Raw genomic sequence first — 14,724 nt, forward strand, 5'->3', positions numbered from 1 at the left:
TCAAAAGGCTGCTGTACACTACAGACGAAGGGTCTCAAAAGGCTGCTGTACACTACAGACGAAGGGTCTCACCAGATTTCTTCCCTCTAAGCAAGAGGAAAGAAAATGAAGAGAAACGGCATGCCTCACGGCAGGAATCCTAGGCAGCCCTGTCTGTCCCTTGCATGGGTTTTTCTGTCCTGGGTAGCCAACAGTTCTTTTCAGTTTCACACACTGACTGAGCCCGTGGCTGTGTTTTCCATCCTATGAACCTGTGAGCACCGACTGCACCTTCTACTTTTCTCTCAGAATCTGTCCGTGTGTCCGGAGGAGGAGTCTGTCATTATGTCCTCGTTTGTTAGTACACTGTCCTCTCTGAATCTCAAGCAAGGTAAGTGGTGGAGGGAGGAGGCAGCAGAGCTCTTACGAGGCAGACACAGGTTTCCTGGAAGACTGGTCTGTCAGCCAGAGCCCTGGATAAGAGAACTCTGAAGAGGCTGCCATCCTGTGCAGCCAGTGCTTGGTGCTGGATTTTTGTTTGTTTGTTTGTTTAAATAACTTTCTTTTACATTTGCTTGTTTTTATAGTTGACAATGAAGAGAAATTTGACTTTTCTGGATTAAGGCTGGATTGGTTTCGCCTACAGGTAAGGCTCTCATCCGGTGGTGGCCTCCGTTCTCAGATTCTTCGTCTGAGTCTCTCCACCATTTTTAATTTCTTGAGCTCAGAGAATAAGTAATCCTTGAAAACTTCTGACAAGACAGGACACAACACACCCATATCAGACTGTTCCCCCAAGGCTCAGCTTCATCTCATTTGTCTTGTTTTTTCTACTCTTCCCAACTCCAACCACAGGCATATACCAGCGTGTCGAAGGCACCTTTGCACCTGCATGAGAACCCTGACTTAGCCAAGGTCATGAACCTCATCATCTTTCACTCCCAGATGTTGGACTCAGTAGAGAAAATGCTGGTGGAAACCTCTGACCTTTCTACTTTCTGGTGTGTCCTGTTTCTGATTTCATCGGTCACTTGATTCATTCTCTCTCTCTCTCTCTCTCTCTCTCTCTCTCTCTCTCTCTCTCTCTCTCTCTCTCCCACTCTCTCCTCTCTCTTGGAGTTTTCAAGACAGAGTTTCTGTGTTGACTGACTTGGGTGTCCTGAAACTCACTCTGGTTGGCTTATATAGATCTGCTTGCCTCTGCCTCCTGAGTGCTGGGATTAAAGGCATGTGTCCATGTTCTCTTGTAAACTTCTTTAGTTTTTTTTTTTTTTTCTGTTGTTGCTATTTTAAATTCTTAGGACACTATAATTCAAATATTTACTTTCATTTATGGGTATGAGCGTATGTCTCTCTGTGTGTATTCCACCTGTGTGTGGGTACCCACAAAGGACAAAGGAACGTGCTGGATGCCCTGGAGCTGGAGTTATATAGGTAGTTGTGAGCCACCTGATATGAGTACTGGGAACTGAACCTGGGTCCTTTCAAAGAGCAGTAAATGCTTTTTTTTTTTTTTTTTTTTTTTTTTTTGAGACAGAATTTGTCTGTATAGCCCTGGCTGTCCTGGAACTCACTTTGTAGACCAGGCTGGCCTCGAACTCAGAAATACGCCTGCCTCTGCCTCCTGAGTGCTGGGATTAAAGGCCAGTAAATGCTCTTAACTACCAAGCCATCTCTCCATGTACGACATTTAGATTTAAGAGACAGGAAACCAGGTGTGGTGACACATATTTATAATCTCAGCACTTGGAAGGTAAGGACAGTAGGATCAGGAATTCAAGGTCATTCTTGGCTACTTTATGAGCTGAAGGAAAGAATGGGTCTCAAAGAGACTAATCTAAAAACCCCCCAAAACATGAATACTTGAGGTTCTGCTGTAGGAGGATTGCTGTGAGTTTTAGGCTAGCCTAGGCTATCTAGTGAGTCCCAGGCTGTGAAGTATGACCCTGTCTCAAAAACCTAAAATAAAATAAAGGAATCATGAATGTTGTGGAAGTTTAGTGTTGGGGAAGTAAGAACTGAGAGGGCTGGAGAATATGACTGTTGGAGAATGAATACTTATCTGTCTTCAACAGATGATACTTGGTAATAAGTAGTTGATCACTGTAGTGTGTAACTCTACTCCTTGAAGGATCAAAACAAACAAACAAAAACCACCAACCCCCCAAAAAAACCAAAACAAGAAAAAAAAAACATGATGGTCATGTCTGCTCTTTGCAGTCTATGGAAATGGAGAACTATAACTTCATAAACATAATAATTAAGAAGGAAAGGCAAGTCTCATGCAATTCAACTAGGTTTTCTGGAGCTCTAGTGTAATATTTTGAGGGAATGTGAATTTGAAACTAATGAATTAGAGAAGATGACTGAATCAGGTGATGACTGATGGGGGAACTGTGAATTTTGTTCAGAAAAGGCAAGGCTGTCATTGCACTTCTCTGAAAGCCATTGCAAGACTCTGAAAAGGTTAAGATTCTTTGGTTCCCTTCTACCTCTAGGACAGAAAGGATGAAGGAAGTGGCAAATAGAAAGAAGAAAATTGTTGAAAGGGTCTGGTTATAAAACCCCTGATTTTTAGTCTTCTTCTTTCTCTGCAGCTTTCATCTCCGTACCTTTGAGAAGATGTTTGCTACAACCTTGGAGGAACCAACCATGCTTCGATATACCATCGCCTTCCCCCTGATTTGTGCTCATTTTGTCCACTGCATTCATGAAATGTGCCCAGAGGAGGTTGATACCTTGATTTTCAAGCTCTAATGCATCTCCAGACCTGTCTCTTCTCTGTTTCTCAAAATATAGTTCTAGGGGTTGGTTTTGATCCTGGGAAGAGAACAGGAATAAGTCCCAAACATCTCCGTTTGATTTAGAATGTATCCTCTCTTTAGAGGAAGATGGCTCAGGCAAGAGCAAGAGCAGTATGGGGACGGGATGTGTCCTCCTTATGATGTGTTTCTTCCCGGTCCTCTCCATAGTACCCTCACCTGAAGAACCACGGTCTTCACCACTGTAACTCCTTCCTGGAAGAGCTGGCCAAGCAGACCAGCAACTGTGTGCTTGAGATATGTGCTGAACAGCGGAACCTGAATGAACAGGTATCCCCTCATCCTGGTTCAGTCTCCTTTCTTACCTTCAGTGCCTTTTTCCTCAGACCACTCTCATTTCTCTCTCACAGGTCAGATTCTCCATTTCTTGAGTAGGCCTAGGGCTTTTTGTGAACTTTGGTTTAGACCAGGATTCCTTTATCAGTACAGTCACTTCAAATAATCTCTTGGGCTTAGAATCACAACACACAACCTTTTGGCATTGTGACCTGAGGTAGCCTTCTCCAAAGTTCATGCTGTAGAACTCCACAACTGAGTTACACACACACACACATCTTAATGTTTGTGGTTTTGTTTTACCCTTGGTTGCACATGATGTTGTGGTATGTTGGATACACTGAGTGAATAGAAATACCTGAAAACACTTTTACTTGAGCAGTTAAACTCCATTAAAATCTGTGCTCCATTTGGAGAGTTTTGGGAGATGAACTTTGTCTTCTTGCATGGTGCGCACATACTTTTGACAATGGTCCCAGATCTCTGTCTTGTCTAATCTTTCTGTTCATCAACATCCCAGTCTACAACTAACTGGACATTTTCAACCACTCTAGTGCTAATCTCCAGGGTTACTTTCTTGTCTTCTGGTTTTTTTTTTTTGTTTGTTTTGTCTTTCTCCCTTTACTGACTCATGGCACCTAGTCATGATTAGATCAGCCTATATTTCAGAAAATCAGGAGTTAATCAGAAAATAAGAAGTTAATTTTGTTCTTGTCTATGGAGCCTTGAATTTCCCAGACTACTCACCCTTCCTGGATTTGAGTCAGAATAGTAGCAACTTTTGTAGGAGAGGAAGTAAGGTGTGAGTGTGTGTGTGTGTCTGTACATGTGTAATATGTCTAAGTTTGTGAATACAGATAAACAGTCATTGTATCATGCAGCCTTTTCATTTTCTTATGTGTCAAGTAAGGATAAATTACATTTTTCACAGAGTTGCAATAAGGATTAAATGAAATAGAGTACACTAAATATTTTGTATATACAGCAGCCAATAAATGTTAGCACTTGTATTGTGTGAAACTTGATGGACACTAACCTCTTAGGCTAATAGTTTGGAGTGAAGATTAAAAAGGAAGGTATATGATCCCTGTCTTTGAGAATGTCCCAAGGCAAAGGCAGGCAGATTTCTGAGTTTGAGGCCAGTCTGGACTACAGAGTGAGTTCCAAGACAGCCAGGGCTACACAGAGAAACCCTGTCTCGAAAAACCAAAAAAAAAACTTTCGGGAAATGATTTGAAATGTTAAAAAAGAAAAAAAAAAAAAAAAAAAAAAAAAAGGGAATGTCCCAGTGTAGGTAAGGGAAATACAAATACATGATTAAAAGAATGTAAGTAATTGATGCACAGAAGATAAATAAGTGAGGATTCTTACAGCTGTATTCATCATACTCTACAAATATCTACTACATGTATGGTGGACAGGCTTACTCAGTGCTGTGTCAGGAATGACTAAGCCTTGTGTGAATAATTATTTGTGCACAGAACTGTTGTAAGCAAGTATTGGCCCTTCAGAGTTAACATTTTGAGTAAATAATTATTGATGCTATTACTATTAAGGTTATATCTTTGGGTACTGGTTTTTTAACCAGCCATAAATACTTTTGTATTAAAGTATCGTTGTCTACCATGGTGGGTTTTATTTTATTTTTTGAATTTTTTGAATCTACTGAGTTTGGATTTAAGAATAGGAAGTGTGATTACAAAATTAATTTTCTTGTGTGGCTCATCCAAAGTGATTCCCTAAAGCAATTTGAGTATCAAGTGATGGCTTGTATTTTCTGTAGGGCTACACAGAGAAAGAAGAAATGGAGGATTGATGTTTGAGCTAGATAGCAAAAAAATACATATATACATATTTAAGAAAAAGAAGAAACAAGGAAAGGATACTGAACATGTGAACTTTGAGAATTGGGAGGGCCGTGGTAGATTGGGCAGTAGACAGAACAAGAAGGGGTATAGCTGGTGAGATGATAGGTTTATCTAGCAAAAAGTATTGTTTCCTCACTTTGGGACCCTGCAAAACAAGGTAAGTGGAGTTTTGGCTCTGACTGTTTTCCCTTAAATTTTTCTGTTAGGAAAGACCTCAGATGTGGGTAGGGGAGCAGTGCTTTGATCCTTGAAAGACACTGGCATCTCAGGGTTTGAGGCTGTACACAGGGAAAAATTTATGAACACACAGGAAGAGGTGAACATATTCTAAAAAGGACCCCACTAGAGAAAGAGAAGCTAGGTGGGTGGGGAGAGGAGCAGATGACGATGGAAGAGTCTTTTCTCAGCTGTTAGCAATGACTTTTGCTCATTTCTCCACCGTGTCTGTTTCAAAGCTTCTACCTAAGCACTGTGCCACCACCATCAGCAAAGCCAAGAACAAGAAGTCCATGAAGCAGAGGCAGGCTCCCAGGAAAGGAGAGCCTGAGAGGGACAAGCCAGGAGCAGAGAGTCATCGGAAGAACCGCAGTCTTGTCACTAAGTGAGGGTCTGGCTCCTGAGGGTCAAACGGTGCTGTATTAAAGGAGGGAGAAAAGGGAAAGAAGGAATGTGATGGAGGTGGAAGTAGGGGAGGTGGTGTGAATTGACAGATATAAAAAGGCACCTAGGTGCGTTTCCCACGTTGCTTTTGAAGAACATCAGTGTGTACCATTCTAGGCTGAGTGTCTCTCAAGAGTAGCAGGGCTCCAAACAACACAGCCTGGCATTTCCTTCCCAGAAGCCAATGGACAGCACCAGACCAACACCATAATCAAATTCCTTTTTTCCTTTCAGCATGGACAAACTACATCTAAACTTGACTGAATTGGCACTGGCAATGAATCATGTGCACAGTTTCTCTGTGTTTGAACACACCATCTTTCCATCTGAGTATCTCAGCAGTCACCTGGAGGCCAGGCTCAACAGGTAGCACTCTCTGGCCCATGTTTGTATTCTGTGGCAGTCTTCAGTATGACTCTGTTAGATCCATCCTGGTGGTCATGTCACAGGCTAGAGACTCTGATACAGTCTGGTTCCTCCGTGGGAAAGAAAAAGGAGCCTTACTTCTGTAGATTTTGATGAGCAGCTGGTCTATCCCCCCTTCTTTGGTAGAGTGAGCAGAGAGGCCAGCAGTTGGGAGATAGAGGCTAGAATGTCAGGAGCTTATGGTCATCCTTGGTTACCTAGAGAATTCTAGGCCAGCTTGACTACACAAGACCCTAAAAAGGGGGGAACGAGTGAAGAGTGGGTGCATCCTGCAGTACTGTGCCCACATCCTGGCCATTAGCTATAACAATGGAGCAGATTATCTAACTTATGGGAGTCAGTTTCCTTCCTACTCAGTCTAGGATAATGATATTTACCTTGTAGGTCATGGAGAATGACCTGAAATTGAGGGTTAGTAGACAAATACAGATTACTATGAGTGCTAAGTTCCTGCCATATAATAAACCTTAGTTAAATAAATTCCCTTCCTGTACTTTGCCCCTCATTCCATTGTTTTCTGAAGAAGGAAGGATACTACTTATGTCTGAGGCACTGTAGTTAGGGGATCAAGAGAAATGATTATGATTAATTCATTGTCCTTTTGTGTTTTGTCTTCAAATAGGAGCAATTAATTTAACAAGTATTTATTGAACACCTACTATGTGTTAGGACCGTTCTAGAGGCTGTTGATAAAGTAGCATACAAAACATAGCCCTGCCCCGTGAAGTTTATCTTGTAGAAGGGGAAACAGACTAACAAAATAAGCGAGTAGCATACATGTCAGGTTAGCGATAAATGCTAAACAGAAAGATAAAGCAGGGAAGGGAGATGTCATAGGAAGTTATATGTATGTTAAGGAGTTGATGCAGTTTTAGATAGTATGTTTATAGTGTCCACCTTGAAAAAAAATGACATCCGAATGAACTCCTGAAACAACTATAAAGCTGGGTATGGTATGTGACTCTGGGAACAATCATTGTATGCATAATAACCAGTATATCCAAGGCTGAGATGGAGACATATTCAAGGGACAAGGAGGCAGAGTAATGACAGAAAGAGAGTCCGAGTGAGCTGGGTGGGATGTGAGGTTAAACAGCAGTGGAGCAACTGTGCAGAATACTGTAAGGACTGGGCTGCATCTAGACATGCAGACTTTGCTCATCTGGAGCAAAGCTGTAATGAGATTTGTGCCCACAGTTTGCTCTGGCTTTATCAACATGAATAAGAACAGAAGCAGGAGACCAGTTATAAGTTGTGTTTTGACTGTGAGAGATGCAGATTTATTTTCCTGTTAGGGTTTTTGCCTGGGTGAAGTGAAATTAGCTTGTTTGTTCTGTACACATTAACTCTAGAGGAGGAAGTGCTTCAGTTGCACACGATGTCAAGGAGATGATGGTGTGATAATTGCCCGTGCACACTTCCAGCAGCTGTGGTGTTTTCCAGGCCCTGAAGCAGTAAGGGTGTGATCATTAATTTCCTGGAATCTCTGATTCTTGCTTCACAGGGTCATTATTCCAAGAGCTCCAGGGTTTGTCTAGAGGTTTTAGTTTTTGGGAAAGAAAATTAATGGAAATTTTATTTTATTTTTCATGTGTGTGGATGTTTTGCTTGCATGTGTATCTGTGCATTGCACACATGTTTGGTGCCTTTGAGAGGCATGTTGAATTCTCTGGAATTAGGTTAGCTTCTACCCTATCCCTTTTTGAGACAGAGCTTTCCTAAGTAGTAAGTAGCTCAGGATAGACTTTAGATCATAATTCTCCTGCTTTACTGCTATGAATGCTGGCATCACAGGTGTGTGCCACCACAAATGGCTAAAAGTTCCAATATTGATCAGGTTTGCCTCTCACCTTTCCCTTCTATGTTATTTTCCTTTAAGCGGTACCCAAGGTACCCAAGGTTCTAAAATTTCCCATTCATTGTGGGAAAAGAGCTTCCTGAAGCTCTGCCATAAACATTTTGCCAAAATGGCAACCAAACAAAGGCTTCCAAATATCTCACAACTTAGGAAGAATTTGAGGAACTCATGTATAGTAGTGCAAATGAGGGACGTACAAGAGTCTGTTCTACCGTGGCTATTAACCTTAATGAAGAAAAAGCTGTAAGTCAAAGGACTGGCTCTCACAGGAAATCTTAGCCCTGAGGAAGGAACATACTGTGCACTTGACTGTATGCAGCAGATATTTATTCTGTCTTCTCTGGAGGATGTAGGCTGCAGTATTCTATCTGGTCTAGCATTTATGACAGCCTCGGACTACATTGTGTCTCCAAGGATTTCTAAGCATGGTTTTCCATTATTGGCAGAAGTTGGGACTAATTCTTTCCTTAGAGTTAGATGGCATTTGGAAGCTCGGGTATTTTTCCAACTGATCCAATTTCTCTAGAGAAAGAAATGGTTAGGAATCAAATGTTAATGGACACAAGTCCAAGCTGCCACCGGCCAGCTGTGTGATGTTCAGCAAGTGATTTACTTACTCAGTTTTATTATCCACAAAATAGGGATATTAGTGCCTACCTTAGTGGGTCACTGTGTGGTTTAAATGAGATAATATGTGTAGCATAAGGAATGTAGGGTTGTTTCTGTGGTTGTTAATATATTTGTAATTATTAAGGCTTTTGTCACTTAGAGCCATCGTGACTTTGGCTGGCTACAATGCCACAACCCAGGAGATCCTTAGGCCTTCTGAGCTGTTGGCAGGAGTCAAAGCATACATCAGTTTCATTCAGTCATTGGCACAGTTTTTGGGCGCAGATGCTTCCAGAATCGTTCGCAATGCCCTCCTGCAGCAGACACAGCCGCTGGACTCATCTGGAGAGCAGACTGTTACCACCCTCTACACAAACTGGTCAGTGTTCTTTCTTCCTTTTGTCTCACGTCTACAAGTACTTTTTCCTTGCACAGTAGGTCCTCATGATCAAGCACTTTAACCTGCAACGTCTCTCTGAACCTGCGAGGAGGTTTGTTTTTGCTTGTGGATGACAGCAATATGAAAGGCAGACCTGGACCTCCTTCTGTTCTAGCTTTTACATCTCTTCTATACATCAACCCTGCAGCTCTTTGTGTTCCTCTTAATGTCTAACCCTTACTTTCCTGTTCTGGATTCTTACTGTTTTTGTTGAAAAGGATCCTGCCACTTCTTTCTGACATTCTTATTTCTCTTTTTTGCTTTAGCTTCTCTCCCTCCTGCACATTGTCTCCTCATTCCAAGTCCAGTAGATTGTTCTGAACAGGGAAAGGGGCCCTCTTGGACAGCACCATTTTCTTTGACCTTTTTAACGAGCCAAGAGGTAGATTTCTCCCTCCCCAAACCACTGGGTGGCGCTTTAAATCTACTATCAATTTAGCAGACTACTGGGAAGGGGCCAGCCTGGCTAGGTGGGTGTACTTTACCAGCTAGGCTAGGGATTTGAGCATTTATAGTAGGATTGCCTCTCTCACAGAGATAGCTACCTTCTACTACCCACTGAATACTGCTGCACTAAATTACTTTTTAATGTAAATTTTTAATTTGACAACTAATTGTAATTAACGGGGAAAACACTGATTGGAAGCTGAGTTTGGCTCAGTGGTGGTTAGCCATCACGCTGTAAAATACGAACTCAGAACTGGTGTCTGGGTGAGTGCTGCAGTTGGTAGGCCTCTGTCTGCAGACACTGCTGGAGCCCCCTGACTTTTCCAGAGGTTAGAAGAGAAGATTAGAAGACTGGGTGATGGGTGCTCTCAGCCAGAGGTCAGATTTGAGATCGGATTCTGGGATCCTGGGTCTAGCCTTCTTATGAGAGGATATAGCTTAGGTGTATTTCAGAGGAACCCAGTTAATACTTTAAAAAATGCCAGTGTGAGCCTGACTTACCTGGCAGAGAGGGTAAGAGCAAGGGAAAATCAGTTGTTGAAATCGAGCAAGGCTGAAGGCTGGCAATGCATGACACTGAATGGAAGGCATGGTGGCATTCCTACGGATTGGAGGCCACGTGGAATCACATCTCTGCTTCTGATCCAACGACTTTAGGGTGTTAAATAGATTGCTTTATTGTCTTCTTTCAGTCTTTCTTCTTCACTCCAGTCCCTAGCAGGGTATCTCCCTGACTCTATCATGGTGGTGGGAGAAATGACTGGATGTTAACTCATGCTTCCCTGACCCCACCTCTCCTCCTGCCCCACAGGTACTTAGAAAGCCTCCTTAGACAGGCGAGCAGTGGAGCCATCGTCCTCTCCCCGGCCATGCAAGCCTTCATCAGCCTTCCCCGAGATGGTGAACAGAACTTCAGTGCTGAGGAGTTCTCTGACATCTCTGGTGAGTCCAGAGCCCTGGTCTCCTTGCCACAGAGCTGAACTTTGTTCTTCAACAGTAGCTTGGCCTGAATCCTCCTGCTTTCCCAGAAGCCCATCTGGTGCTTCTCCTGGTAGCTCCGCTGGACTCTGCTCAACTTTAGGGACACATAAAAAGAGATTCTAAAGCAAGGCTTGGGGGGATGAAGGTGAAGTGAAAAAAAAAGGATAGAGGCTTAGGAATTAGGCAGGCTCACTAGTCACTGAAAGGATGTATTCTTATAGGGTGGTGATGGATTTAAAGTTTGAGGACATTCTTATGGGAGGCATATTAAGTGGTGATCTGATGTCCTGGAGTCTTCCTCCTTGATGATTTCTTGATGAGATGGTGAAAGACCAAGTTTTAAATGCTTACACCTAGAATTCAAGCCACACAAAAGCCTCAAGGGAACTCCTCTTGCTATCCCCTTTTTCCAGATGAACCAAGGCACTGAGAAGTTGGGAGGTGCTGAGATCGAACATCCATAAATGGTGGGGCTTTAACTCAGACTGTCAAGTGTGTGTGTGTGTGTGTGTGTGTGTGTGTGTGTGTGTACAGATAGGGAGGTATGGTGACTTGAAAAGCTATTCGCTTTTTTAAAATTTTCTTTATTTACATTTCAAATGCTATCCCGAAAGTTCCCTATACCCCCCTCCTTCCCCTGCTCCCCTACCCACCCACTCCCACTACTTGGCCCAGGCCTTCTCTTGTGCTGGGACATATAAAGTTTGCAAGACCAAGGGGCCTCTATTCCCAGTGATGGCCGATTAGGCCATCTTCTGCTACATATGCAGCTAGAGACACAAGCTCAGGGGGTACTGGTTAGTTCATATTGTTGTTCCACCTACAGGGTTGCATTCCCCCTTCAGTTCCTTGGGTACTTTCTCTAGCTCCTCCATTGGGGACCCTGTGTTCCATCCAATAGCTGGCTGTGAGCATCCACTTCGGTGTTTGCCAGGCACTGGCATAGCCTCACAAGAGGCCACAATATCAGGGTCCCTTCAGCAGAATCTTGCTGGCATGAGCATTAGTATCTAGGTTTGGTGGCTGATGATGGGATGGATTCCCGAATGGGGTAGTCTCTGGATAGTCCATCCTTTCATCTTAGCTCTAAATTTTGTCTCTGTACCTATATCCTTTCATGAGTATTTTGTTCCTTATTCTAAGGAGGAATGAAGTATCCACACAATGGTCATCTTTCTTGGTTTTCTTCTGTTTTGCATAATGTATCTTGGGTATTCTAAGTTTCTGGGCTAATATCCGCTTATCAGTGCGTGCATACCTAGTGACTTCTTTTGTGATTGGGTTACCTCACTAAGGATGATATCCTCCAGATACATCCATTTGCCCAAGAATTTCATAAATTCATTGTTTTTAATAAGCTATTCCCTTTTAAAAAGAGGACTTGAAACCCTGTAATTCCTTCTTAAGACTTGTGGTACCAACTGAGAATTAGTGAAGGATCCCATTTCATCCCTCTTTCTCTCACCTCCATGTAAATGATGGATTGTGCATGGGATAGGCAGAGGTATCTCACGACTCAGACTTCTTCATTTTCCTTTTCTGGGAAAGGCAAGGAAGCCAAAGTACATATCTTTGTTTTCCATCTCTGCCTCCTTACTATCCCCTGCATTCTAGCCGTAAACAGACTATACTTTGCCTGCTGCAGGTTTTAGATGCCCCCTTTCATCAGCTCTACCCACAAGCTGTAGGCAGCCTCTAAAACCTGCTTTAGGTCTTGCTGACAACTGACAAGCAGCGGGAGGCAGTGCACATTCACCCTTCTGCCACCCCCACCCCAATTTGTCTGGGTTGCCATGGTGATGGGGTAATGTTACTTCAAAAATAGATAGATAAGAAGAAAAGGATGCCATAGGGTTACTAACTGGGGGTAGTGATGGCTGGAGTAGAGGGTTTTTCAGATCCACCCAGTAGACCAGCCTGCTACCTTTTTATTAGTTTCAGAGAAGGCAATTTTGACCCTTTCCCCCTCAGGCAGCAGTGTTAGCTTTCTAAGGTGGCTAGTTAATTGTAAAATCCTTTTACAATTCTCAGCTTAGTCCTGTGGTTGTAAATTGGTGACTCTATAAATGTCTAGTATTTACTTTGGAGCAGACATCACATTAACTGCAGTGACCAAGGCTAACCCTGGTTCTTCTGTAGTTGATGGAGGTGAATGGCATTAACTGGACCTTCCTCCAAAGACTGCAGCTAGGAACTCCAGTTTCCCTTCCTTTCTGAATTCTGATTAAAGATGCTGAACGTGTCTTTCTTATTCTGCTCTCCTATTACTTCTGGTCTCTTATGCTGGAATGGCCCATAGCCAAAGATCACAGCCAGAGTCTCTTCCATATGAGCTTGCCACTAGGATTTCCAACCTGGGATCCCCCCAGGCAAATTTGATTTAACTCAGAAAGGGCAAAAGCAGGCTGGTGGGACTGATAAAGCCTTAGGGGCAAGCCTAGATTTGGAAGAATAAATAATTTAAAGCAAAAAAGAACTGAGACTCTGGGGAATGTGTGCTGATTATGAAAAAGAAAAGGCAGCTCAGGGGGAAACTGGGCCAGTGAGATATTAAATACCAGAGGTCTGAGAAACGAGACCCCAGATGCATATGCATTGTCTCTGCAGGGATGGAGGGGAGGGCTTTGCACGGGGTTTCTGGACATCCTTCTGATGTGATTAACTTACCTTGGTCAAGCACCTAATCTCATCACCTGTAAAGCCATGGTGACGTGCCTCTGCCTCAAAACCGCATAGGGCCTTTGGTAACAACCATGTAAGATACCTCCTTTTCATCTGCGCCAAGTTTCCTGCAGTGTTTATCATTGCCATTTCTTATGCTCCCATCACCTCCAAAGAACTCATGATTTCTTTTCACATTACAGAGGAACTAAGTGGCTCTGAGAGGTTTAGTGACTTCTTTGAGGCTTCACACCCAATAAAGCTAGGATAACAATAGCAAAACCCAGAAAAAGGGACTGGGAAGTGCAGATTAATATAAGAAACAAATGGGGCCCTGGAAAGATGGCTCAGCAGTTAAGAGCACCAGCTATTCCTCTGGAGGACTGGAGTTTGAGCTCCAATACCCACGCAGTCTTTAACTCTGGCTTCATGGGATCTGATGTCCTCTTCCGGCCTATGTGGGGATTTCATGCTCATGGTGCACATACATTTGGGTACACAGACACACCAATTTTTTTTTTTTTAAAGAAAAAAGTAGCTATCATCATGTGAGTTCAGTCACCCTATAGGTACTAGTGAGAAGTGGGGAAATTGTCCCATAGGCAGCCAGACCTGCTACCTATATGTAGCACTAGAGATTCCCTGCCCCCCACCCACCAGCTACCCATAATCTTTCCTTCCTAGATAACATTTTAAATATTCAAGGACTTGTGTCCCCTTTGAAATTCTATTCCAGAGATGCGAGCCTTGGCTGAAATTCTTGGCCCCTATGGCATGAAGTTCCTGAGTGAAAACCTGATGTGGCATGTGACCTCTCAGATTGTGGAATTGAAGGTAGGCAGTATGGCAGGGGTCTGGTCTTGCCTTGGCACTGTGGGAGCAGGAAGATAGCGTTGCTGATTTATCTCCCTGCTGTATGCCTCTGTTTTTTTCAACTGCAGAAGCTGGTGGTGGAAAACATGGATATACTTGTCCAGATCAGATCCAACTTCAGCAAGCCAGAATTGATGGCATCTCTGCTGCCCCAGCTGACAGGTAAACACTACGAGGGAGACACTGTGAATGTTGGGGGCTTTGATGAGCTGGGGATTAGGCTGGGCCTGGAAAAGCAAAAAATCATCACCATTCTCCCTTGTTCTCTTTTCTCACAACACACTTTCTCTTCAGGGGCTGAAAATGTGTTGAAACGAATGACCATCATTGGGGTGATTCTCAGTTTTAGGGCCATGGCCCAAGAGGGACTTCAGGAGGTGAGTGGGGAGGTTATTGCCTCTCTGCAGATAGGGTTTACATGAATCATTGTGAGCATGGAGGGGAGGTGGCCGAGCTTGGCAGAGGTTCTTCAGATACCTGAACTTAGAGAACTTCCAGGCCTGGGGGATGGGGATTGGAATCCTGGCTTCTTAAGCCAAGGCCCCCTTTCTGTCAGTTTTGATCTCTGTTTTTGAATTCACTATCTTTTTTTTCTCTCTCTAGGTTTTTTCTGCCCACTGCCCTTTTCTCATGGGCCCCATTGAGTGTCTGAAGGAGTTTGTCACCCCTGACACAGACATTAAGGTAGGGGTGTGACTTAGGATTCAGTTAGATGACTTAGTGAAGACAGGGGTTGTCTGTACTATCTTGTAAGGAGCTCTGAAGAACAAGAGTTGGGATTTAAGTGGGGAAACAGGGTGGGCAGACTTTGAGAGGTAGAGGGAG

The 14,724-nt window shown here is 43.3% G+C and overlaps 1 protein-coding gene across 1 annotated transcript in view; it reads left to right on the top strand.

Annotated features, from left to right (window-relative positions):
- The window catches only part of Nckap1l (NCK associated protein 1 like), a 46,011-nt gene that overhangs the window by 21,062 nt on the left and 10,225 nt on the right, over positions 1 to 14,724 (top strand). Inside the window, exons 14-26 of the mRNA XM_021217421.2 lie at positions 289 to 370; positions 567 to 625; positions 835 to 980; positions 2,577 to 2,709; positions 2,952 to 3,071; positions 5,401 to 5,546; positions 5,840 to 5,971; positions 8,659 to 8,877; positions 10,196 to 10,326; positions 13,763 to 13,860; positions 13,968 to 14,061; positions 14,194 to 14,276; positions 14,503 to 14,583. Coding sequence (XP_021073080.1) covers positions 289 to 370; positions 567 to 625; positions 835 to 980; positions 2,577 to 2,709; positions 2,952 to 3,071; positions 5,401 to 5,546; positions 5,840 to 5,971; positions 8,659 to 8,877; positions 10,196 to 10,326; positions 13,763 to 13,860; positions 13,968 to 14,061; positions 14,194 to 14,276; positions 14,503 to 14,583 — 1,524 coding nt within the window. The remainder of the gene's footprint in view (positions 1 to 288; positions 371 to 566; positions 626 to 834; positions 981 to 2,576; positions 2,710 to 2,951; positions 3,072 to 5,400; positions 5,547 to 5,839; positions 5,972 to 8,658; positions 8,878 to 10,195; positions 10,327 to 13,762; positions 13,861 to 13,967; positions 14,062 to 14,193; positions 14,277 to 14,502; positions 14,584 to 14,724) is intronic.

The sequence above is a fragment of the Mus pahari genome, chromosome 17 (genome assembly GCF_900095145.1).
Source record: "Mus pahari chromosome 17, PAHARI_EIJ_v1.1, whole genome shotgun sequence".
Lineage (NCBI taxonomy): Eukaryota > Metazoa > Chordata > Mammalia > Rodentia > Muridae > Mus > Mus pahari.